The sequence below is a fragment of the Hordeum vulgare genome, chromosome 1H (genome assembly GCF_904849725.1).
Source record: "Hordeum vulgare subsp. vulgare chromosome 1H, MorexV3_pseudomolecules_assembly, whole genome shotgun sequence".
Lineage (NCBI taxonomy): Eukaryota > Viridiplantae > Streptophyta > Magnoliopsida > Poales > Poaceae > Hordeum > Hordeum vulgare.
The window spans coordinates 398,165,545-398,190,304 of NC_058518.1; the positions used below are offsets into that span (position 1 = coordinate 398,165,545).

Here is a 24,760-nt window from a genome sequence, read left to right on the forward strand (position 1 = left end):
TAGAAGAAAAAGGAAGCAATTGAATGAATCAATGTCTGATGTACAATGGGTCTGATGGTACAGAGGCTACAACTATGCTGAGACGAAATAAAACAACTTAGCAGTTTTCAAGAATGTTGAATTGAATTGAACCAAGATACAACAAACCGCCACCGACGATGACACATGGTGGAGGCCAGAAGAAACAATGGGACGAACGATCAATTGTGCGACACATATGTACCGGTTTTTCCTGATCGTGTTGGAGGGTTTCCACTGCTGCTGTCAGTAAAGTTTATTGTGCTTGCTGTTGTCTCTCTTGAGTTGTACTTTCAGCTTTTTACCACCTAATTGGAACCCATTCATCATACTTATGGCTGCCTGCGCAGGAGCAGGTGAATCGTAGCTTACAAAACCTGCATCCAGCAAGGAATGGATTAACAAATCATGCTGGTATGATGACAGTTCTAGGAAATCTAGCTAGCATGAAGAGTTAGTTACCGAAGCATTTACTAGCACCAGTTGCTTTGTCTACAAATACTTTGGCACTCAATACTCTACCAAAACTCTGAAATGCATGTGCTAGATCTTGGTCGCCGAATTCTTGCGGGATGTGATAGATAAACAAGTTGGCTCCAGGAGGACCTGCACACACGCATGATACATATCATCTGTAAAATATACCTGTGAAGAAATGAAAATTGGAATATAACTATATTAAAGGAGACAAACCCTCTAGCTGAGGACCAGTGTTGCTGCCGGTACTTGAAGATGTGGGAGATGTAGCATTTGCATTAGGAACTTTAACGGAATTATGAGAATTCATGTAAGGACGACTATTGATGCCACCACCAGGATATGACCCAGGATACTGCATACCAGGCCCAGCTGGATAAGGGCTGCCCAACTGCATTGAATTGAATGACCTAGCAACTGAATTAGGGGATAGTTCAGAACTAACGCCACGTATTGAGCTTCCTTGATTGACAGGCTGAACCATATTCTGGAAGCCTGCTTGATTTTGCATCGGAGATAAAGGGTACTGCATAAGTCCATAGGTTCCTTGTGGCTGTACATATCAACAATTGAGAGTTATAAACCACAAGACAGGGCGAATCATATTCAGGGCTAGTGTGGCGGGCACTGATAAAAGGTCATACAGCATTAGCATGCCACTGATTCAAGTCATTTTGGACCTTGCTTAAGACTACCGGCACATTAAGAAAGATAAGAAACTGCAGCAGTTCAAAACAATGCCCTTCTCTGTTGCAAACGACAATGGCCTTTTCTGTTTGGTTGTTTGCAACAGTAAATGTGCAACAACTATACAAAGGCTATAGACCTAGAACAACATGAAGAGCGGAAGGTGAAGACAAACATTTCCACTTTCCACAAAACATGCCTTTCTTGAACAGCCATTTGTTTCAGCAAACTGAAAATCCATTCTAAGAATAAGCTAGAAAGTGCTGCTATTTCTGCTTACGGCAAGAGTAATAATGATATTATTGGAATATCCTTTTACTGTATGGGCACAATAAGCTACAGATTTCAGTATCATAAATTCACCTGGTAGCCAAAGCCATTATACGGTGGCACATATCCCATCTGTAAAGCACCAAATAACGAACTCTGCTGCATTGCATTTGCATTTGACATATTAGACGGCGGATATTGAGCCTTTTGTGCTTTTCGAGCCTGCCTTTCTTTTTCTGTGTCAGCCCATTTCACAACCAAAGGTACACTTGAACCCTAACAAAAAGAATTAAGGCATGTCAGAGTTTATTTTACCGATCATTAAGTTGCAGAAGGAAGGGAAATAACTAACACAAATGTCCATGATTTCAAACTTCCAGCCGTTAGATTCTGATTTTCTTTAACTCAAAATGCAGCAACAAAATGAAGATAGTTCCTGTTTTTGTAACCCTTGTTCCCATTTCTCATAGGAGATCAAGAATGTTCAGATCAAATAGGTCAGCAGAATCCACCACACACATGGGGAAAGCAATTTCTGTGCTCATCTATGGTTGATTTGAGCTGGACGTACAGCTGTATCTTTTGCTTCATATATTAAAAGTTCCCTTCTCCCTCTCTCTCTTTGTGATGCTTTGCAGCACTGCAACTGATTTCGAATTTTACTAAAGAGAGTTGGAATTGTTTAGAATCCTTATGTTTTGACGAACCTCTATTTTGTGCTTCCCGTTTAGAGCTTCGATAGCTGCCACTGCCTGCTCTTTTGTTTCATACTTCAGAAAGGCACAGCCAGCTGCAAAAATCCACGGCTGGTAAGCAGCTAAATGTGCAAAGTCTACAAGAAAAGTAATATTCGGTTCAAGTCATAATAAATCAACTGTTCCCAGAAGAAACTTTTACCTTTGCTCGTCTGTTGTGAACCTCTCAAAATCTGCAGGTCCTTGATATTTCCATATTGTGAAAATAAATCAGTCATTTCAACATCTGTTACATTTTTGGGGAGCATTCCGATGAAAAGTTTGTGCTCTGGAAGTAACAGTGTAGACATGTCAGATGAGAAACAAAATAAAATTCTACCAATAAATGATACACAAGTTCGATTTTAGGGAGTGTCTTACCCAGCCTTTCCAACTCTCCATCGGCATATTTTACTTGCAATGGACTCGGGGCCTGGTTTCAAACAGAGGAAAAATGGGGCATTAATAACATTCAGAGAGAAGTAAGAGCAGCCCTGCAAGATTATATTGGTGTTCAGGGAATATGCAAAGAAGATGTTGAAAAATAAATCTGCGATCACTAAAAGAACTACTACTAGCCATTGGACTGCCGTTCCATATGGAGATTACCAGTCAACACGATCTAAAAAATCATGATTGGGACAACTGGTGCATCATTCTTAGCTAAGGTAAAGTATCAGCTCTGAATTTATCCAAAGTCGCACATATCAAGGATAGCTGGCTTTAAGGGTTAGATATGATTGACTACATCAATTCTACAAGAAAAGAGAAGACAATCAACTGATACTTGTCACGTACAACAATGTAACATCCTTCATATCTAGAGATGCAAATGGGAATCGTAGGATTGAGATCAAGTCTTTAACCTTTCCGAACTGTCATTGACATCCAAGTGGAAGGGCTGGAAAATTGGATGGAAGTACTAATTCTAAGTGGCAGGGGCTTATACCCTACAGTTTCAAGCAGTAGGGTTCAACTGTACCATAACTGGAACTAGATCCAATCAAATTTTCCTATGTTGAACTACTAGAATAAAGTTGCCCCGTTGCAACGCACGGGTATTTAGCTAGTTTGGGCTAAATGGGCAACCTTAAAATGGTTATATTAAATGCAAAGATAGCGACAAAGGTCAGTCACAAAAAAACTTCACAGATCACCAATAATGAGCCAACTTCCTGGGTATCTCTCACTAAGTATTCATTTAAGACTTAACCCTAACTAGACTGGCGTAGACATGTACTCCCTCCGTAAAGAAATATAAGAGCGTTTAGATCACTCTCTTAGTGATTCTAAAAGCTCTTATATTTCTTTACGGATGGAGTACTCCGTTCCTGGTTCATCCATTGCCAACAATACCCAGCATTCAAGAGCTCCCAACAACAACAGATCCAGAAAGAAGGAACCCTCAGATGCATCAGTTGGTTAAATTATACCCGAGTTACCCAAGCAGATACATGTGAAACAAGAAGGGTCGTGTCTGCATACCCCAGGAAGTGTGCGTTTGTTGTGATATGCATTCACTGCCTTGTCAGCCTCCTCCCTTGATGGGCAGATCAGGAAGCAGCAGCCTGCAATGTCCAGTATACCATATATCAAGATCAAACTAAAATATCACGAGGATAGCCATTTGGAAACTACAGTCGAGCAAAGAAAAAAGAGCACAAGATACATAAAATTAATATCCACTGGAACAACGGAACACCAAAACTAAGAAAGATTCTCAAATGATAACACTTGTATAATATCAGTAGTTCGTAGCAAACAGGATTCTGAATTTGCACATGCAGGACACCATTTTATTTGATGGCTTTCACACATCAAACTCCTGGGACAGTAAAAGCAAAACAATCAATCCCTCCGAACAGGAACAGATATAATTCAAATCAAACCAGTCAAAACGAAGAAGCACTGATTGCTCGGGGTAGAGGAAAGTGTCTCCTACGACAAGTTCTAAATAGTTACCATCAGATTTCATCATCTTGAATCACGATCTCATAGTAGGGTAAGTGGCTGAGCACAATTGTAAGGTAAATAGCCAAAAATATCCAGAGCAAAGCCTCTCAATACCATCTGAGAGTAAATTCCTTGATGGGGCCTATGAAATTCTGAAATCCACCGAAACAGCAACAAACACATTGCAATTCCACTGGTCCTAAAATCCAGCCTATCGCACGTACAGAGAAGACGCGCCTTCGTCCAGCTATTGGTTGAAATGAATCTGTACTAACAACTAACAAGGACAGCTTATAGCTGGAGTCCAATCGACAGCTTAAAATCGAGCTCAATCCATCTAAAAATTTAACCATGGCCAAACACCTAAATTCGCATCCCATGATCGAAACACAGACACACGAGAAGCAACGTCAACGAAAGCTAAACTTCTGCAAAGAAAAATTTTACCAATCCAACCCCATAAAACTAACTCGGGAGTATTTTACTGGCGATGGTAAACCCCCACTAATTCAGCACAAAATCCGAGCTCGAGCGGCCGAGAAGCAGAGAAGCTGATGCGGCTCGGAGCTCCTACATACGAGATGAGAACATCAAAGTGAAAAAACGCGGGATAAAGCAGAGCTGGGCAAACGTTTTGACTTTTCTCCACAGGGAGTTCACGCCATGGCAGAAGCTAGCAATTCAACGCAGCCCTTGCACAAAATCCCCCACGAAAACGGCCGCAATTGCGCCTGAATCGGCAAGGAAGAAACCCAATTCCCAGCGGAGCGCGAGAACTTTTGGCCGGAAGAAGCAGAAATCAGGCGCGGCTCAAGTGGCCGGGCGGCATTGCCACGAGCAGAGGCACACCGGGGCCGCCGTGGGCGGGAGCAGGGAGAAAACGCGAGCAACGGGAAACGCGCCCAGATCCAAACCCAGCAAAACCAACAGAGAGGCAAGCACGCGCGGGACGGCATTGCGAGGGGGGGAAATCCGGCGGGGCGGGGCGTACGGATCCGGACCTCGGGACGCCTTGGTGGCCTTGTCGCGGATGACGGTGACCTCGTCGACGATGGCGACGTCGCGGAACATGGCGGCCAGCTCGGCCTCCGTCATGAGCTTGGGCACCTGGCCGACGAAGAGCTTGACGGAGCTCTCGTCCCTGCCGCCCCCGTCCTCCCCGCAGGCGTGTCCTGCTCCGACTGCTCCGGCGCACGCGGCCGCCGCGGGCTGCTGCTGCTCCCTGTCGCCGGCGTCTTCCGCCATTGGGCGTGGCTGGGCGTCGAGCTAGCTGGGTGGCTTAGGGTTTGCGTGGGAATTTGGGCGGCGACGGTGGAGGAGGCGGGGACGGGGACGGGGACGGAGACGGAGACGGAGACGGAGTCGGGGCAATTAATAGTAAATAAATACTAGTAGCGGCGTAGTGAATTAGGACAGGAGAGGGAGGAGCGAGCAATGGATATGGTATGCTGGCAGTGAGGGACAGCGAAGGGAAGACAAGGTGGTGTGATTTCCCCCCTCCCTCCCTCCCTCCTTCCTTTTTTTTTTCCTTCTGCTCTCCTCCCTCTTTTTTCTTTTCTTTTGAAAAATGCAGGTAAATGATTTGCATGTAGATTAATTAACCCAAAGGGATATTTTCCAGTTAGTTAGCGTAGAATTAGCCATTTTTGTTTACTATATGATGTTTAGTGCTGGTTTAAAATTTAGGCGAGGTCAAGATGATTTACGTGTGCTGACTGCTGACCGAGTTTGCCACTTGGTAAATTTAGGCGAAGTCAACTCGTGTAAAACTCAACTACAATGGAGAAACTTCCAGAGTTCTTTCATCAAAGATGCGAGAGAAACCTTCGTACCTCAAATGATACGACAGTTTGCAAATCCATCAAAATCGTGACAAAAAGGGGAAGAGTGTGAATTGATGCACATACAACAATATTTTTTTGCCACAATAGCTAAATGTTTGTCGATTGTCTTTCGGTTTTGGGTCGGTCGATTTTCAAGGAAGGAGCTCGCTGGCAGGCTACCCGTGAATGATGGAGGTGGGGTGATAACACGACGGCGCTGCAACTTCATCGGAGAAAATCTCCGTCGGCGCCAGGGGGTAGAGGGATGGCTAGGGGTCGACAACATGGTGGTGGGCCACAGTTGGGGGGAGGGTGGTGCAGCAAGGCTACACGGGAGCGTCGCCGCCCGCGAGCGGCGACATAACGAGAGGACGATAGTTGGAGGAAGAAGATGTGACCATCAACATACGTTTGTCATCCAACGACTCAAATTGATCCTAGAAATCGACTGGCCCAATTCAAAATTTGAGACGACTTCCATCCCATTTTTGTATGTATGAAGGTAAAATGACCAATAAATTGTTATGACGTGAACCAAGCATAGCGCGGATAGTTAGGTTTCTTGTAGTGGAACCAATCCATTAGAGTTCAAGTCCTAGACTTGGCATTGATGGTAGTATTATTTCGAATTTATTTGAGGCCTTTCGGCGATGAGCGTTCGGTGAAGGAGATGTTCTCATCGACTACGAAACATCTGTGATGATTTCGTCAATTTCAGATGACTCTCGACTCAATCTTTCGAAGGTGGTCATAGGAGTAGCGTCGGTGACGTCTCTAATGTGCTAAAAAACAAATTACCGTGACAACCTCTCCACGCCTGGCCGATTGTTAAAATGTTACGTACATGTATGCATTTTTGGGGGTCTCCGAGATCTTCCTCTAAAAGTAACTCTAGCAGACCCCGCATCCCGCCCCAGCCAGAAAAATAACTGTCAAAGTGCGGGTCGGGGCGGGAAAACCTGTCCGATCAGACCCCGGATCCCGCCCTGGCCCGCAAATATTTTTGCGGGGCGCGGCAAAACTTCTCCCCCATCCTCTAGTTTCACGGGCTGGGAGGCCGACCCGAGCTCAGCCCCTATCCGCAACAAGATTTGGCGGGAGGGACATTTCCGCACGGCCTTTCCCGCTCCCCCACCCACCGCCACCATTGCCTCGCCACCGCACGCTCCGGTGCATCCTCCGTGGCCGTCACTCGTCGCCATGGACACCTCCTTGCTGCCCCCCATCACCATCGAGGTCGTGCACGCTCCTTCCCCTCGGACGGATCTCGTTGCCGGCCATGTTGGCCCCGCCGTTGCTCAAGCTAGCGTCGCGCCTGCCCGCAAGCGGCAGGGCAACGTGGTCGTGCAGGGCAGAAATCCGGTAGCCCCTGCCGCGAAGGCTCGCACTCCGGGCGCCAATGCTGTTGCGCGATCTCGGCCGGCGGCGGAGAAGGTCACCAAGGCCGTGGGCGGCAAGAGGAAGAGGATTCTGGTTACAAACAAGCTGCATCCTTCATCCTCTCACTCCATCCCGGAAAGATATGCCCCGGCGATGCCGTTCAATGGTGTCGCTCCCCCCGCAAGCGAGGTGTTCGACGAAATGGCCGGAAGGTATGCGTCTTCGGTCATGGCCATTTTCTTTCGTTTTTGCCATTTGTTGCGATAGCTCGTGACTTGTTAATCGTTCAATATAGCGGTGGTTCAAACGATCCAACTTCCGAGTTCGTAAACTTGTTGGACACCAATGTCCTTGACATTAATCAAGCCCTGTTCGCCGCACTCGACTACAATGAAACGAAGGGCGGCGTGGATGATCATGGTTGTGAGGACGATTTGGCGAAGATCGAAGCGGAAGCGTATGAGCAATCACAATCAAAAACTGGGAAAAGCCAAAGATCGAAGAACTACACGATCTTGGAAGATCAAGCTTTGATCCAAGCATGGAGTGCGGTGTCTCTTGATGCATGCACGTGTACTTCTCAAACCGCCAAGAGATATTGGCAAATGATCGAAGATCAATACTTCCGCATTATGACAAAGTATCCTAATAGGACTCCACGCATATTTCACTCGCTTCAAGTGCGTTGGGAGAATATCAAGCCTATGTGCAGCCGTTGGGTAGCTTGCTTGGAGCAAGTACGCAATGCACCTCCAAGTGGGACCGTGTAATCCAACTATGTGAGTTTGTTTTGCTTTTGTTCAAGTTGTGCATAATCATATTTGCATCATGAGAATTGATTACATCACTTTGTTCACATTGTGTAGGACAAGATTGCCCAACATAGATACAAAGACATGGAAGCTTCGGAAGGCAAATTCTTCCAACTAGAGCATTGTTGGGAGTTGCTCCAAAAGTGCGGAAGTGGAAGTTGACCGACAAAGAATCCCCACCGAAGAGAGGCTTGCTTACAAACATGGATGAAGACGAGGATGACGATGGCCCAAGAAATTTGAACAAGCCCGATGGCGACAAGAAGACTAAGGAGAAGATGAAGAGAGAGCAAGAAGCATCGAGCTTGAGGGAGAAGATTGATGCCATGGTGCAATCAAACGAGTTGATGTTGTTGAAGTCATTGGAGATGAAGAAAAGAGTTGGCCGAGAAGAAGGCAAAAGAAAAGCAAGAAAAGTGGCAATTGCTCAAAGAAGAGGGGCTCTGCAAAGCTGCCATTAAGGAGAGAAGAGCACGCGCCGCTGAAAACAAATCCATGTCCTTGTTGCTCGTTGAAGAGAACAAGATCATGTCAATGAACCGCGATGACATGGACGACCTCACCAAAACATGACATGATATGGAAAGGAGAGAGATCTTGAAGAGGAGAATGGTCGCGTCGGCCGGCCCGTGTTACAGTTCCGGAGATGTTTTCTCTGCTCCATATGGTGGCAATGTCGATGACTTCAGTGCGGGAGTTTGGACAAGCGCTTGAGGTGGATTCGGTGGTGCCGATGAACTTCAAGATGGACTCGATGGCGGGGAGTGAAGATCGACCAAGATGATGCAAGACCCTCTTTTGCGTTTGTCGTACTGAACTTGACTTTTATTTACGCGTAAAACTGTGTTATGTTTGTTTGAATTTGAACTTATTTGTGAGAACTTATGTCAAATGCGAGAATTGAGCGTTTTCTGTTTTCGTATCGACGCGGCGGTGTCCGAACAGACCCTGCAAAAGCCGACCCGTATAAAAGCATATTCGGCGAATATACTTTTATATGGGTTCGTTTAGGGGTCTGCATCTGCGGCCGTCCGAGCTAGCCCGTAAAAACGGTTTTTCCCGAACTGCAAACGCGTTTTATAGGCCGACGGGATTTGGGGTCTGGTAGAGTTGCTCTAATGACCCTCGGGTGTTTTTGCTTGAAGGTGACTGTGAAAGTAACTCACCAACCATGGGAATGGGAACGGGAATGAACAAGGACAGACAGGCAGAAGCGCGCCAATTGGAACTATCCCTCTCAGTCCTCCTACGGGGGAGCTGGCATGTCACTCTCTTCTCAATCCACCTTCTTTTTAAGAGAGAGAGAGAGAGGGGTGGGAAATTCTTGACCCGTCTGATAAAAATGGCAGCTGCGCATGAATGGTGTTGGGTGTATTCAGGGACTAAATTGCTAGGCGCACCAATCTTGTCGAGTGCTGCTACGTAGCTGCAGGTGCAGGGCCAGTTATTGCCCGATGAAAGCTCAATGTGCGGTGCAGATAAACATTCTACAGAAAATACCAGTGCTGTCCATTCTTGCTCGGATGAGATGAGTATAATATAGGAAATGAAGAAGATCTTCTGGGCAGCATAGTAAAAAATGCAAAAGTAAAAAAGGGAAGGGAGGAACCTTCTCTTTCATCAACCGGGAAAAGAAAGAGAAAAGCGACATGCATGGCTATGGTGCCACTATCAATCAGAATGATCATTATGTGCGTTGCTTTGGCATGTGTGTTAGAAAAAGGAAAAGATAGTGATGTCTAGTAGGGGGCCGAGTTTCCTGAAATGATCGGTCTTGGGCATCACTGTCTAGGGAGAATTCATACCGAAACCAACATCCGGTGAAAGACCGATGAAAGTCAGAAAAAAATGTTTTAATTTTTAAAAAATCTTTAAAGAATATGGGATGTTAAGAGGACGATGTTCTATGACTATGCAAAATTTTAAGTTCAAACGCATTACATGATGTGAGTTATCGAAATAACAAAATCAGCATTGAATAGTGCCAAAAAGTAACATCATTATTCAAGCTGAATTTGTTTTTTTCGTAGCTCGCGTTTTTTAATGTGTTTTAACTTAAAATTTTGCGTGGCGATAAAACATCATCTTCTTAACATCCCGTATTTTTTCAAAACTTTTTAAACGTCGTTTTCACAAAGTTTTTTTTTTAAAATATTGGTTTCTCTATGATATTATTCCGTCTGTCATAGAGAGCTTGTCTCCCTTTGAATAGATGGTAGTAAAAACATACTCCCCTCCTCATCAGAAATATAAGACTAAATATTTTCTTAAGTCGGATGTACATAAAATTTTGTGTCGTGTTTGTTCACTCATTTCGAAGAGGGTATTGAAATATCAAATTCCTAAGTCGGATGTAGTTCATATTGAAATATCAAAAACATGTTATATTTATGAACTCGGAGAGAGTATTAAAATAAAAGAAGAAGAAGAAGAGGAGGAGATTCATGGTAAGCCCTTTGGGCGTACTAGCTCGATCTGGTTTCGCAGTTAGCATATAGAGAAAGAATGTTCCAGCACGTCGCTTTGGCTTCCAGGCTTTCGTTCTCGTGCTTCAGGAAAGCGCGAATTCAACCAGTACTACCAAAGTTATACGGGACTCTGTAGCGGGCAGGTAATGGCGAAATTCATGATGATGATGATCACGGTAACACGCAGTACGGTCCGACGCCAACGGAAATCCCTCTGCGTTGATCCAGTTTATTAATTGATAAATTTAACTCGGCGAGGGAGAGAAAGAGAGAGAGAGAGAGAGACAAGGTGGTATCGCACGGGGGAGGCGCGCTGGCGGAAGGAAGCCGCTCCAGCGCATTCCGGTTGTTGGGAAGGAAGGGGGAGGAGCAGATAGATTCTTATACTCGGGCGGGACAGGCAGGATGGAATGGACCGGCTGGCGCCTGGCGGGCGGGCTCACCGGTAATTGCTACGGACTGGAGCAGGAGTAGTACCAACATGTGCCCGCCAGCTCTAGGCTGGCGTCCAGTGCGGCCACATGCCGCATGCCATGCCATGCCGGTTGGCCAGCAACTAGCTACTGCTAGCCAGCCAGCCATAGCAAGCACGGTCAACTCATAACCACCACCGATTTGATGCTACTACATTCCCTTCCGCATCACCCACTGAATTGATTATACTTCCTCATGGAATACAACTAGCATGTGTGTGATTTCTCTCTCTCTCTTCAGAAGCGGCCACCTTCATGACAATTGTGCGTTATTTTGTTATCTTAGTAGTATTAGATAGAGGATAATAATACCGAGATCGTTGGATCTCAGCCCACCTTATGATACGACGGCTGCCCGGCCCTACGAGAAACCAAGAGCTTTGTTGCATGGAATTGCCATCTCATTTTCCATACGTAGTGTTTGCATAGCACATAGCAGCAGCAGTTCAGTGAGAGAAACACAAGGAGGCATCTCATTTTCCATACGTAGTGTTTGCAGCGACGTCCTAAACCTGGGTGGAAAACCTATCGTCGGGGTTCAGTACCTATTAGTCAGACAGATAGACGGGAGAATCTACAATTGCCAGCTGGTACGTAGGCGCAGCCCAGCTCGTGGGGGTGGGGTGGCGGGGTTCCTTCACAGCTGGGGAGGAGGAGGGGGGTAGGCTGGCGGCGCCGAGGCGTGCTGGGGCGGCCGCGGCTTCATGTCCCGGCTGCGCATGTACTCCAGGAACTGCCCGGGCAGCTCCTCCAGCAGGCTCTGGACAACCGTCACCTGCCCACCTGCTGATAAAAACGTCGTCCATAAGTCACGCTTGTTTCGGCGGTTGTACGTACTATACATGAGCAAAGAGCTGGAGTAAGTGATGGTGAAGGATGCGAAACTGATGCTCACCTTGGACTTCCCTCATGGGGACGAACTGGACGATGTCACGCGTCGCCACCCTGCCCGTTGAGCTCTCAAGCCGCTTGCCGTTGTCCGCATCCAGGATCTGACAAAGCCAAGGAGAATTGTCAGGTAAATGTTACTGCTACTTCGGTGACGACAGAAATAAAGATCACGGAGCAGCATGTTCGGCGGCCTTTGTTGTTTATCAGGCAAACTACGTACATGTGATCACACCAGAGCAAACTTTCTGGTAGGTGCAAGTGCATGCCTGTGGCTTCGTTGGGCGCATGGCACTACAGATGCAATTAAAAAGTGCAGCACAGACTGCCGGACTACAACTAAAGCTACTAAAGAAATAGCCAGATGCCAAGGCACAACATGTAACAGCGCAGCCTCCAAAAGAAAACGAGGTAAACAATGTCCAGCATGTAACAGCACATTCAAGACAGATGACGAGAAGAATGTTCAGAGGATGAAATATTCATCACGTATTCAGTAAATGATTTACCCTCATTTGAGTGAAATCAGCATTCCCGACTCCCACGATGAGAATCGACAACGGCAAGTCTGATGCCCTTACAATAGAATCTTTTGTTTCTTGCTCGTCCGTGATAACTCCATCCTGCACAGTGCATACAATGCTCGGGTAAGTATTTTGAACAGAGGTCACATGAGTATATATGATTACATACCGTGATAATGAGCAGGACAAAATATTTGTTGTTTCCATATTGCACAGAATGGCTGGCAATTTCTGCAGCTTTGCTGATCACCGGCCCAAACAAGGTTGGCCCCGCGAGAGAAACACTGTAAAGTGTAGAGGAGTACGCTGACATGATGCCTTCAACTCCAACGACCTGTGATAGGAACAGAAAAATCTCTAAACATCAACCACGGTCTAAGAAATCCAGGTGCCCTCAGCCGGTAAATATAAAAGATCTACCATCAGTTATCCTATAGGCTGCTCTTATTTTTTGGCAATATTCAGCAACATTTCAGGAACAATACCACACATCATTTGTAGCACCATATTTGCCGTCACAATAATTAAAGAGGATGAGACAGGGCAAGCATGATATGGCCATATCACTATTTTCTATTTTGTAATTAATGAGATTCATGAGTCCAACAGGAATCTAGGTTCTTAGTCATCAATATCTGCACACAAACATTTGTAAGGAAGCCAAAAACAGTAGATGCAGCTGAACACAATTTGGTTTGCAGCACTACATTCTCGTGTGTGAAGCATTAGTTGTTCAGTTAATACTACTGAAAAAGCAAAACAAGAAACAAACAAACCTTGTAAGCTCAAAAAAAGTTCAGTCTTACGGTATACAAATATTCAAGAGTTGGTTTATAGAGGATTTTTTTTTTGATATCACCCATTGTCAAAAAATAATTAAATAAAACTGAGAGTAGCTCATCAGGCATGAATCTCACCTCACAGTCATTGGTGCTTGCATTCAAGTTGAAACAGTGGGATACAGATCCTCGTGGTATCTTTGCACCAAAACCCCATGCAGGGAATCGTCTATCATTGTCATAAAACTGTAGAACTTCGCTGGCCCCAAAAATTGCCTGGTACATCAAATGGTTCAATAAGAAGGCTTTCAATTTACGGAATATCTTAGCAGCGTCAAATTCCAAACCTGCTGGTATGAGTTTGGTCTGCCAGAGGGGTCAATGTAGTGCAAAGACTGTGGTGCACGAGGGTCACCATTTGACGCTGGAAACACATGGAACAATAACCACAAATAAGCAACAGATGATTGACAGAGCTATGGATAAATCATTTAAGCTTGCAATTAGAACTTACCAGTAAAATCTACAGCCACCATAAAATTGAGCTCAAACCCGCTGGAAATATAGTCCAAGAAAGTATGTTGAACTTTTTCCTGGAACTTATCCAAGAACAACTGTCCTTTCAACTGAACACAGATTGGTTACGTCGAGAGGTTAGATGGAGTAATTTTTTGTTAATTACTGTGTCATATAGTTGAAATCTAACCTTCTTTTGTCCCTTGTGGCTGTAAAAATTTGATCCAGCCTTTGAGTTATATAGATTTTCAAGCTGAGCGATAGTTGTCTGGAGAGCCCTATTTGTCAGAAAAATAACAAAAATAATTAAACTCAGGATCAATGGCAAAAGATGCCAGAATACTTCCTCACCCAACCTACCCAATAAGTTCGTGGTTGCCACTGGCATCAAAATCAAAACACTCGACTAGCAGTGGGTCATCCTGAAATAAAGTCACATATTAGAAGAAGAAACTTATATTAACCTTGAATTACACATGTGTTAAAAAAGTCCGACACAAAAGTTCATATACTAGAAAAATGTTACTTGCCTTGCTACTGTACTGCTGTGATGTCAGTCTTATAGGCCTCCAAACAGGGTTTAAATTGTTCTTGATCACTTCTGTTTTACATATAGGAATGGCAACAGCACTTTCTGACAGTCTTGATACTCTCAAGAAGGGATCCTGCACAATAAAAACCAATTATTTAGAACTGTAATTAATTTGCCACCTTATAACTACCAAGGGAGTTATCCATACACTTTTGGAGAACATGTCTTTGTTATCCAGGTTCAGGCAGTGGAATTGCATCTCAACTGCCATCCTTGATGAAGCAGTTTCTTCCGCATGTACTGTCACTGTGCCCTGAAGGGCATGTCCAGAACCATTCCGGAGGTTCAAAGTCAGGCTATGGTTGAACTTTGTGACTATCTGTGAAAAGAGCAAAGAGGTGCAAAATAAATATAAGGAGAGTGCATTTGTGTGTCTCTCTTCTTCATTTGCATTTATTTAGAGAAATTATATACTGCAGCTGGATTATGCATTATATCATATAACTGATTTTGCACAACCTCAGACAAATTGCAGAATGCTTCCCCTAGAAAATCTTGCTGAGCCAAGTTCAACATCTGCATAATACAAATGATTCAGGCTTCAATAGTTGCATAGTAATAGATTATAAATTCTAAGCAGGCTATAATGTTGCTGTCTTGTGTCAGTCACTGAAGGTAAAAGATAGCCCACGGAAAACTTACATTTTCTGCGCAATGAAACAGGTAAGACAACTGTACCATCATCTCATCACCCAGATTATTTTGACCAAACATTGACAACTGTGAAAATTCTACCGCTTGTTTTGAGCACTCATTGACTGTATGTGCACAGTATTTATGCAAATTTTCATACCTTTCATCTTTTGACCCGATGTTAAATTATGCAGGGGCGAAAAAATGAGCAAACAAACAACAGCTAGCATGCTACATGTGTGTGGAAAAAAGAATGAGGCCCTAAACGTGTAATCTGGCTACTATATGTCTAACACAGTTACCCAGTACATTAGTTTAGGAGGGTTAACTCTTTGATGAGCAAATATGCATCACACTGTAGTACTTTTTGGTAGAAAACATTGTACTGAAGTTCTTCAGCACTTTACTTGGCACCTTCACTATGTTTTAACACATTGGCCCTTTTCTCCTGCATGACTGCCTTGTCTTGTACTGACCACAAACCTCTTTTTAAAAATTATTATTTTATATTAGCAGGAAAAGTTATAGAATTTACACACTAAATGTAGCCATAAGAAAATAACAAAGAACAGTGAAATAAAACAAGAAAGCATGTCTTGATTTGAAGCATGGCTATATTAAGCACTCAAACTGAATTTGGGTGAAGCAAAAAACATTAATTAAGGGCATAGAATATACCTTCGGTGGTGTGTTATGGTACTTTGTGTCAACGTCATATATCCTGAACCTATCATGAGTCCAAAAAGAGGTAGCAGTAAGTATGAGCTTTCTATAAGTAATCAGTATGTATACAGTTTTATAAACTTACACGAGCGGTTGCACAATCTCAAATTGGTAATTTATCATAGCTTTTGTGATCCACAATGGTTCCAGTGAATTCGATATCACTTCAGTGCGGCCAATCTCTTCTAGCCTTCCATTCATTTTTGAGTAAACCACCAACATAGGATCACTCTGCACCAAGCAGAGTTATAGCTGAGGAGGATACATACACATACACAAGAAAAGCAACCAAGCAGAATTAAGCACCATAATTTTCTGTTACACACTTTGTTGTAAAAGATTTTGTACACTACAATGAAAACTTCGACAGTAGGATGCATGTTTCAAGTGTAGCTGGTGCAAAGGAAACGTACCTAAACACAATGATTGACTATGAATAGATTGGAAATGCAACGATCTTTGATGTACAAACAGATATCAAACTATAAACTGAAAAGGAGAGCAACGTATCTTGAAAATGAGCATGCCGCTTTCCGGGATGGTGGTTTCATGTTTCAACTATTCAAAATGTAAGCCATCTTCTTGTTAGCTAAAACTGAATATTAGCTTGCATTGTTGTTCTTTACATATAACTTATAGGGCCAAAACAGAAATTTATTTCTGTTTGTCTTATGTATAACAACTTTGATCATAAAACTACAAGGACAACAAATGCCAATTTGAAACTTCCAATATTGTTCATGCACACCTTTTTTGGTCTAAAAAAGGTGAAAAAGGTACAATAAGAGGGTAAACAAATGACATGTGGATACAGAATCACAAATTTGCACCTGTTCATACATAATAACATATAGTTTTCTTTTTTTAAAACTTGTCATTTTTTAGCAAAAAGCCAAAGGATATCCAACATTGAGCAGCGTCTACTTCAGTTCCAACAGGGTTTAATATCACTTTTTAAGTTAGGGTACGGTAAGATGCACTACAGGAAAGGGAATATAAATATACGTAGAGATCGAAATGCATGGAAGGACTGGATGGTATTTTTTACCTTAGAAAGAGCATCCATATTTCTCAACTTGGAAGCTGAAAAAGATAGCTGCAATGCAGGAAGATGGCGACATGTCAATCAAGGCAGATCATATTGACATCCACTATCGGCTAGTTGAGAACATATTAGCATGCAGCACCGACGTACACCGAACAGGGTTCTACATTATCGCTGGCTGGAACATATCTGACCATATGGTATCCTTGAACATGCATTGAAAACATTATAAATATTCTAACAGATGAACTCTAAAATATGAAACAAGAGACCACACAGTTCCTGTACCCATTGTCACAAATCATCATAAATCATGATACATAGGTGTCGCACAACTCACTGCAAGCACATCGATCCTTGTGAATCTGAAGACATAGAATTATATTGTCTGAACAACATTTTTTAATTGAAAGGGGTCGAGTAAATCATAATAAAAAGGACAGACCCAGTGCACAGAAGCTCCCACACAAGGTGGGATCTGGGAAGGATTATAGGAACCTAGTCCAGAATAAAACAAAATAAATTGTTTGGTAGTATAGGACATAAAGTTCATCGTCCAGTGTGTGAACGTTAGTGCGACTCACTAGTCTCTACACGAGATGGTTCCATTTTTAAAGCAAACGATTGATGTCCACCACCCACTCCAACCTAAAATATCTTTGACCATTTCTGATCCACTTCCAGAAAATACTCCAGCGTCAAAATGTTAATCAATATTAAAAAAATGTTTTCCAGAGACCGGTCCATCAAATTCTATGCGATCAGCAACTGAGGAACCGCATGCGGAAACTGAAAAACATTACTTCGTCACTTTCTTCAGGATCTTATTTGTGCACGAACAGGTCACCTAGAACTCGTATGCCATTTTGTAAATGAACACGCATGCATTTGAAGCAAAAAAAAAAAGAAAAAAAATTCAAAACGGAGGGAACAGTGCTGGAGGTGCGCTAGCGCCGCACATCCGAGTTGACTCTGACAGAGACGAATTTCCCAAGCACTTCTATGAGAACTCATATATACTCGTAAGAGTAAAGGACACGTCACATGATAGTACTGAGCAATCTTCGTGGACGCAGACCAGCGGACAAAAAACGCACCAAAACCTAAATACGCAATCCACATATTATCCCTAACTAAAACAACCCAAGACCCAAATTCAGAGACGAGCGCCGGCATTTCACAAAACCCGCTTCAAACCCAAACTCTCGAGTAAAATACCCCTAAGTTGTGCGCGTGCAGATAAAAAGTGGTACTATCCAGACCAAAGTCAAAGCGACAATTGCAATGCCGATGGGTTTGGTGGGAAACATCGAAGCATCTGCACGTTGTGACAGCGGAGCGCATTTACTCAAATAAACAAATAAATGACGGGACACCCGAAACCCGCCTCGCTTGACAGCGAGAGCCCACCAGATTCCAGCCGCCGGAACCGATCGCGATTCGCGACGACCCCCGAATTCCTTCTTCCCCATCCAAAAAACCCCCCGCCTCCAACCGTGACCACGAATCCGCGAACCATGCCGTTCTGGGAAAGTCTCCGCGACCAGCGAGCAGCGCTGGACTGGGCACTAGGGTTTCCCGTGGAGGGGAGGGGAGGGGAGGGGAGCGAGCGTACCTCGAGAGGGGTGTAGAGGCGCAGCGCCTGGCCCTGGAAGAAGTGGTCGACGGCCTCGTTGGCCCCCGCCGCCGGCGGCCCGCGGGACGGCGCGCCCACGCTGCCGCCGCCTCCGACGGCCTCCATGCCGCCGCGCACGTCGCCGGAGAAGCAGCCCCCCATCCCCGATCTCGGACCTGGAGCGGCCGGAGGAGTTTGAGTTTGAACTTTGAAACGAGTGGACTTGTTTGAGAGCTGAGGGGGCGGAGAGACAGAGAGAGAGGGAGGGAGAGCGCGTTCGTTCGCAAATCCTGTCTCTAGAAAACAATATTTGTAGGCGTTTTTACGCGCACAAGAGTCGAGAGTCGAGACGGGCACGATGTTTTGGTCGAAGAAGAGGCCCACGCGTCTGTGCCTTGCCATGTTCCATTTTTGGAAACCAAGAGCTGCCGTTAGTTGCCTGATGGTTTTCCAAAAGGAAAAAAAGGCCCTGTTCTTCGGCACGCGGCAGCGCGGTGCACGGGAAAATGCTGAGAATCAAATCTGAGATCGCCGGGATACTTCGTGGAACAGAAGGGGCCTCATACGCGGTTCCGGATAACGGGAGAGCTGATCGATTGATCAGATGAAGCGACTCGAGCACATTAGGGCCGCGGGCATTATCCCGCATTACGGATGGCCTTTTTTTCTTCTTCTAACCAATGAAGAGTGAAGTTTGTTTTAAACCTTGAATTTGTATAGCTTGTTGTAATCAAACCTCAACCTCGAAATACACGTCCTCTACTCATTGATTCTGGTAAATTTTAACCTTGGACCTGTTTGGTGTGTCGGGGTAAAATCCATCCCAGCCCGGATTGCGATCTACGCTCAGTGACATCCGTATCCCCACATGTCATATACATCTTCTTTCCCCAGCCCCTTCTCTATCGTTATCCTAAGTGTCGGTCCTCATCGAGCACCTCCCCACCTCCACGGGCGGCTGAGCTGTTGGGGAACGTCGCATGGGAAACAAAAAATTTCCTACGCGCACGAAGACCTATCATGATGATGTCCATCTACGAGAGGGGATGAGTGATCTACGTACCCTTGTAGATCGTACAGCAGAAACGTTAGTGAACGCGGTTGATGTAGTGGAACGTCCTCACGTCCCTCGATCCGCCCCGCGAACAATCCCGCGATCAGTCCCACGATCTAGTACCGAACGGACGGCACCTCCACGTTCAGCACACGTACAGCTCGACGATGATCTCGGCCTTCTTGATCCAGCAAGAGAGACGGAGAGGTAGAAGAGTTCTCCGGCAGCGTGACGGCGCTCCGGAGGTTGGTGATGATCTCGTCTCAGCAGGGCTCCGCCCGAGCTCCGCAGAAACGCGATCTAGAGGAAAAACCGTGGAGGTATGTGGTCGGGCTGCCGTGGAAAAGTCGTCTCAAATCAGCCCTAAAACCTCCGTATATATAGGTGGGAGAGGGGGGGCCTTGCCTTGGGGCTCAAGGAGCCCCAAGGGGGTCGTCCGAGCCAAGGGGGAAGGTCTCCCCCCCAAACCGAGTTGGACTTGGTTTGGTGGGTGGGAGTCCTTCCTTCCCTTCCCACCTCCTTTTTTTTTTCTTTCTCTTTGATTTTTCTTCCAATGCGCATAGGGCCCCTTTTGGGCTGTCCCACCAGCCCACTAAGGGCTGGTGCGCCACCCTCAAGGCCTATGGGCTTCCCCGGGGTGGGTTGCTTGCCCCCCCGGTGAACTCCCGGAACCCATTCGTCATTCCCGGTACATTCCCGGTAACTCCGAAAACCTTCCGGTAATCAAATGAGGTCATCCTATATATCAATCTTCGTTTCCGGACCATTCCGGAAACCCTCGTGACGTCCGTGATCTCATCCGGGACTCCGAACAACATTCGGTAACCAACCATATAACTCAAATACGCATAAAACAACGTCGAACCTTAAGTGTGCAGACCCTGCGGGTTCGAGAACTATGTAGACATGACCCGAGAGACTTCTCGGTCAATATCCAATAGCGGGACCTGGATGCCCATATTGGATCCTACATATTCTACAAAGATCTTATTGTTTGAACCTCAGTGCCAAGGATTCATATAGTCCCGTATGTCATTCCCTTTGTCCTTCGGTATGTTACTTGCCCGAGATTCGATCGTTAGTATCCGCATACCTATTTCAATCTCGTTTACCGGCAAGTCTCTTTACTCGTTCCGTAATACAAGAATCCCGCAACTTACACTAAGTCACATTGCTTGCAAGGCTTGTGTGTGATGTTGCATTACCGAGTGGGCCCCGAGATACCTCTCCGTCACACGGAGTGACAAATCCCAGTCTTGATCCATACTAACTCAACTAACACCTTCGGAGATACCTGTAGAGCATCTTTATAGTCACCCAGTTACGTTGCGACGTTTGATACACACAAAGTATTCCTCCGGTGTCAGTGAGTTATATGATCTCATGGTCATAGGAACAAATACTTGACACGCAGAAAGCAGTAGCAACAAAATGACACGATCAACATGCTACGTCTATTAGTTTGGGTCTAGTTCATCACGTGATTCTCCTAATGACGTGATCCAGTTATCAAGCAACAACACCTTGTTCATAATCACAAGACACTGACTATCTTTGATCAACTGGCTAGCCAACTAGAGGCTTGCTAGGGACAGTGTTTTGTCTATGTATCCACACATGTAAATGAGTCTTCATTCAATACAATTATAGCATGGATAATAAACGATTATCTTGATACAGGAATTATAATAATAACTATATTTATTATTGCCTCTAGGGCATAATTCCAACAGTCTCCACTTGCACTAGAGTCAATAATCTAGCTCTCACATCATCATGCGAATCACATTGTAATAAATCTAACACCCATACAGTTCTGGTGTTGATCATGCTTTGGCCGTGGAAGAGGTTTAGTCAGCGGGTCTGCTACATTCAGATCCGTGTGCACTTTGCATATATTTACGTCCTCCCCTTCGACGTAGTCGCGGATGAGGTTGAAGCGTCGTTTGATGTGTCTGGACTTCTTGTGAAACTTTGGTTCCTTTGCTAAGGCAATGGCACCCGTGTTGTCACAGAACAAGGTTATTGGATTCAGTGCGCTTGGCACCACTCCAAGATCCGTCATGAATTGCTTCATCCAGACACCCTCCTTAGCCGCCTCCGAGGCAGCCATGTACTTTGCTTCACATGTAGAATCTGCTACGACGCTTTGCTTGGAACTGCACCAGCTTACTGCACCCCCATTAAGAATAAATACGTATCCGGTTTGCGACTTAGAGTCGTCCGGATCTGTGTCAAAGCTTGCATCGACGTAAACTTTTACGGCGAGCTCTTCGTCACCTCCATATACGAGAAACATCTCCTTAGTCCTTTTCAGGTACTTCAGGATATTCTTGACCGCCGTCCAGTGATCCACTCCTGGATTACTCTGGAACCTACCTGCCATACTTATGGCCAGGCTAACGTCCGGTCTAGTGCACAGCATTGCATACATGATAGAACCTATGGCTGAAGCATAGGGGACGGAGCGCATATGCTCTCTATCTTCATCAATTGCTGGGCACTGAGTCTTACTCAATCTCGTACCTTGTAAAACTGGCAAGAACCCTTTCTTGGACTGTTCCATTTTGAACCTCTTCAAAACTTTATCAACGTATGTGCTTTGTGAAAGTCCTATCAGGCGTTTTGATCTATCCCTATAGATCTTAATGCCTAGAATGTAAGCAGCTTCTCCTAGGTCCTTCATAGAGAAACTTTTATTCAAGTAATCCTTTATGCTCTCCAAAAACTCCACGTTGTTTCCAATCAGCAATATGTCATCCACATATAATATTAGAAACGTCACAGAGCTCCCACTCACTTTCTTGTAAATACAAGATTCTCCAACCACTTGTATAAACCCAAATGCTTTGATCACCTCATCAAAACGTTTGTTCCAACTCCGAGATGCTTGCACCAGTCCATAAATGGATCACTGGAGCTTGCACACCTTGTTAGCATTCTTAGGATCGACAAAACCTTCGGGTTGCATCATATACAATTCTTCCTTAAGGAAACCGTTAAGGAACGCCGTTTTGACATCCATTTGCCAGATTTCATAATCGAAAAATGCAGCTATTGCTAACATGATTCTGACGGACTTAAGCATCGCTACGGGTGAGAATGTCTCATCGTAGTCAACTCCTTGAACTTGTGAAAAACCCTTTGCCACAAGTCGAGCTTTATAAACGGACACATTGCCATCAGCGTCCGTCTTCCTCTTAAAGATCCATTTGTTCTGAATAGCCTTGCGGCCCTCAGGCAGTACCTCCAAAGTCCACACTTTGTTCTCATACATGGATCCTATCTCGGACTTCATGGCTTCTAGCCATTTGTTGGAATCTGGGCCCACCATTGCTTCTTCATAATTTGCAGGTTCACTGTTGTCCAACAACATGATTCATAAGATAGGATTACCGTACCACTCTGGAGCAGCACGTGGTCTCGTCGACCTGCGTGGTTCGACAGAAACTTGAACCGGAGTTTCATGATCATCATCATTAACTTCCTCCTCAACCGGCGTCGCAACGACAGAGGTTTCCCCTTGCCCTGCGCCACCATCCAGAGGGATGAGAGTTTCGACAACCTCGTCAAGTTCTATCTTCCTCCCACTCAATTCTCTCGAGAGAAACTCCTTCTCGAGAAAAGCTCCATTTTTAGCAACAAACACTTTGCCCTCGGATTTGAGATAGAAGGTGTACCCAACTGTCTCTTTTGGGTAACCTATGAAGACGCACTTTTCTGCTTTGGGTTCCAGCTTTTCAGGCTGAAGCTTTTTGACATAAGCATCACATCCCCAAACTTTAAGAAACGACAACTTTGGCATTTTTCCATACCACAGTTCGTATGGTGTCGTCTCAACGGATTTTGATGGTGCCCTATTTAAAGTGAATGCAGCTGTTTCTAATGCATAACCCCAAAACGATAACGGCAAATCGGTAAGAGACATCATAGATCGCACCATCTCTAATAAAGTACGATTACGACGTTCGGACACACCATTACGCTGTGGTGTTCCAGGCGGTGTCAACTGTGAAACAATTCCACATTGTCTTAAGTGAGCACCAAACTCGAAACTCAGATATTCACCCCCACGATCAGACCGTAGGAACTTGATCCTCTTGTTACGATGATTTTCAACTTCACTCTGAAATTGCTTGAACTTTTCAAATGTTTCAGACTTGTGCTTCATAAAGTAGACATAACCATATCTACTCAAATCGTTAGTGAAGGTGAGAAAATAACGATATCCGCCGCGTGCCTCCACGCTCATCGGACCACACACATCGGTATGTATGATTTCCAACAAGTCACTTGCAGGCTCCATTGTTCCGGAGAACGGAGTCTTAGTCATCTTGCCCATGAGGCATGGTTCGCACGTGTCAAGTGAATCAAAGTCAAGTGACTCCAAAAGTCTATCAGCATGGAGTTTCTTCATGCGCTTTACACCAATATGACCTAAGCGGCAGTGCCACAAAAATATGGCGCTATCATTGTTAACTCTAACTCTTTTGGTCTCAATGTTATGTATGTGTGTATCGCTATCAAGATTCAACATGAACAATCCTCTCACATTGGGTGCATGACCATAAAAGATGTTACTCATAGAAATAGAACAACCATTATTCTCTGACTTAAAAGAGTAACCGTCTCGCAATAAGCAAGATCCAGATATAATGTTCATGCTCAACGCAAGCACTAAATAACAATGATTTAAGTTCATAACTAATCCTGATGGTAACTGAAGTGAAACTGTGCCGACGGCGATTGCATCAACCTTGGAACCATTTCCTACGCACATCGTCACTTCATCTTTCGCCAGCCTTCGTCTATTCCGCAGTTCCTGTTTCGAGTTGCAAATATGAGCAACAGAACCGGTATCGAATACCCATGCACTACTACGAGAGCCGGTCAAGTACACATCAATAACATGTATATCAAATATACCTGATTTTTCTTTGGCCGCCTTCTTATCTGCCAGATACTTGGGGCAATTGCACTCCAGTGACCCATACCCTTGCAATAGTAACACTCCGTTTCAGGCTTAGGTCCAGCTTTGGGTTTCTTCGTCGGATTGGCAACAGGCTTGCCGCTCTTCTTTGAATTACCCTTCTTGCCTTTGCCGTTTCTCTTGAAACTAGTGGTCTTATTCACCATCAACACTTGATGCTCTCTACGGAGTTCAGATTCTGCGACTTTCAGCATCGCAAACAACTCGCCGAGAGACTTGTTCATCCCTTGCATGTTGTAGTTCAACACAAAGCCTTTATAGCTTGGCGGCAGTGATTGAAGGATTCTGTCAGTGATAGCCTCTTGC

General features: G+C 44.8%; 2 protein-coding genes across 3 annotated transcripts; both read right to left on the minus strand.

Annotated features, from left to right (window-relative positions):
• LOC123440285 (RNA-binding protein BRN1-like) lies at positions 1 to 5,565 on the minus strand. The gene is made up of 9 exons (XM_045116866.1): positions 5,141 to 5,565; positions 3,672 to 3,754; positions 2,568 to 2,619; positions 2,350 to 2,475; positions 2,160 to 2,242; positions 1,546 to 1,728; positions 712 to 1,048; positions 481 to 624; positions 1 to 395 (listed from the first exon to the last, which is right to left on the minus strand). The coding sequence occupies exons 1-9, from the start codon at positions 5,382 to 5,384 to the stop codon at positions 265 to 267; spliced, it is 1,383 nt and encodes a 460-aa protein (XP_044972801.1). The 5' UTR covers positions 5,385 to 5,565; the 3' UTR covers positions 1 to 264.
• A 5,913-nt stretch (positions 5,566 to 11,478) lies between these two features.
• Positions 11,479 to 18,716, minus strand: LOC123440296 (protein BONZAI 3-like). Of its 2 annotated transcripts, none has more exons than XM_045116882.1 (16): positions 18,411 to 18,716; positions 16,799 to 16,846; positions 15,836 to 15,981; positions 15,706 to 15,754; positions 14,854 to 14,910; positions 14,543 to 14,713; positions 14,333 to 14,467; positions 14,163 to 14,224; positions 13,993 to 14,080; positions 13,801 to 13,912; positions 13,634 to 13,710; positions 13,425 to 13,562; positions 12,677 to 12,841; positions 12,493 to 12,606; positions 11,991 to 12,087; positions 11,479 to 11,878 (listed from the first exon to the last, which is right to left on the minus strand). In XM_045116882.1, the coding sequence occupies exons 1-16, from the start codon at positions 18,570 to 18,572 to the stop codon at positions 11,733 to 11,735; spliced, it is 1,767 nt and encodes a 588-aa protein (XP_044972817.1). In that variant the 5' UTR covers positions 18,573 to 18,716; the 3' UTR covers positions 11,479 to 11,732. The 2 variants fall into 2 exon arrangements, with proteins under 2 accessions (XP_044972817.1, XP_044972812.1); XM_045116877.1 differs by having other exon boundaries at positions 11,479 to 11,881; positions 18,411 to 18,715.
• Positions 18,717 to 24,760: the final 6,044 nt, after the last annotated feature.

Coding starts and splice junctions, on each gene's coding strand:
- LOC123440285 (XM_045116866.1), bottom strand. CDS start 5,384: ATGGCGGAAGACGCCGGCGACAGGGAGCAGCAGCAGCCCGCGGCGGCC. Junction 2,476..2,567: donor TGGAGAGTTGGAAAGGCTGG/GTAAGACACTCC, acceptor TGTTACTTCCAG/AGCACAAACTTTTCATCGGA. Junction 1,049..1,545: donor ATAATGGCTTTGGCTACCAG/GTGAATTTATGA, acceptor TGATATGTACAG/CCACAAGGAACCTATGGACT.
- LOC123440296 (XM_045116877.1), bottom strand. CDS start 18,572: ATGGGGGGCTGCTTCTCCGGCGACGTGCGCGGCGGCATGGAGGCCGTC. Junction 14,714..14,853: donor CATTCTGCAATTTGTCTGAG/GTTGTGCAAAAT, acceptor CTCTTTTCACAG/ATAGTCACAAAGTTCAACCA. Junction 12,842..13,424: donor CAAGCACCAATGACTGTGAG/GTGAGATTCATG, acceptor TTCCTATCACAG/GTCGTTGGAGTTGAAGGCAT.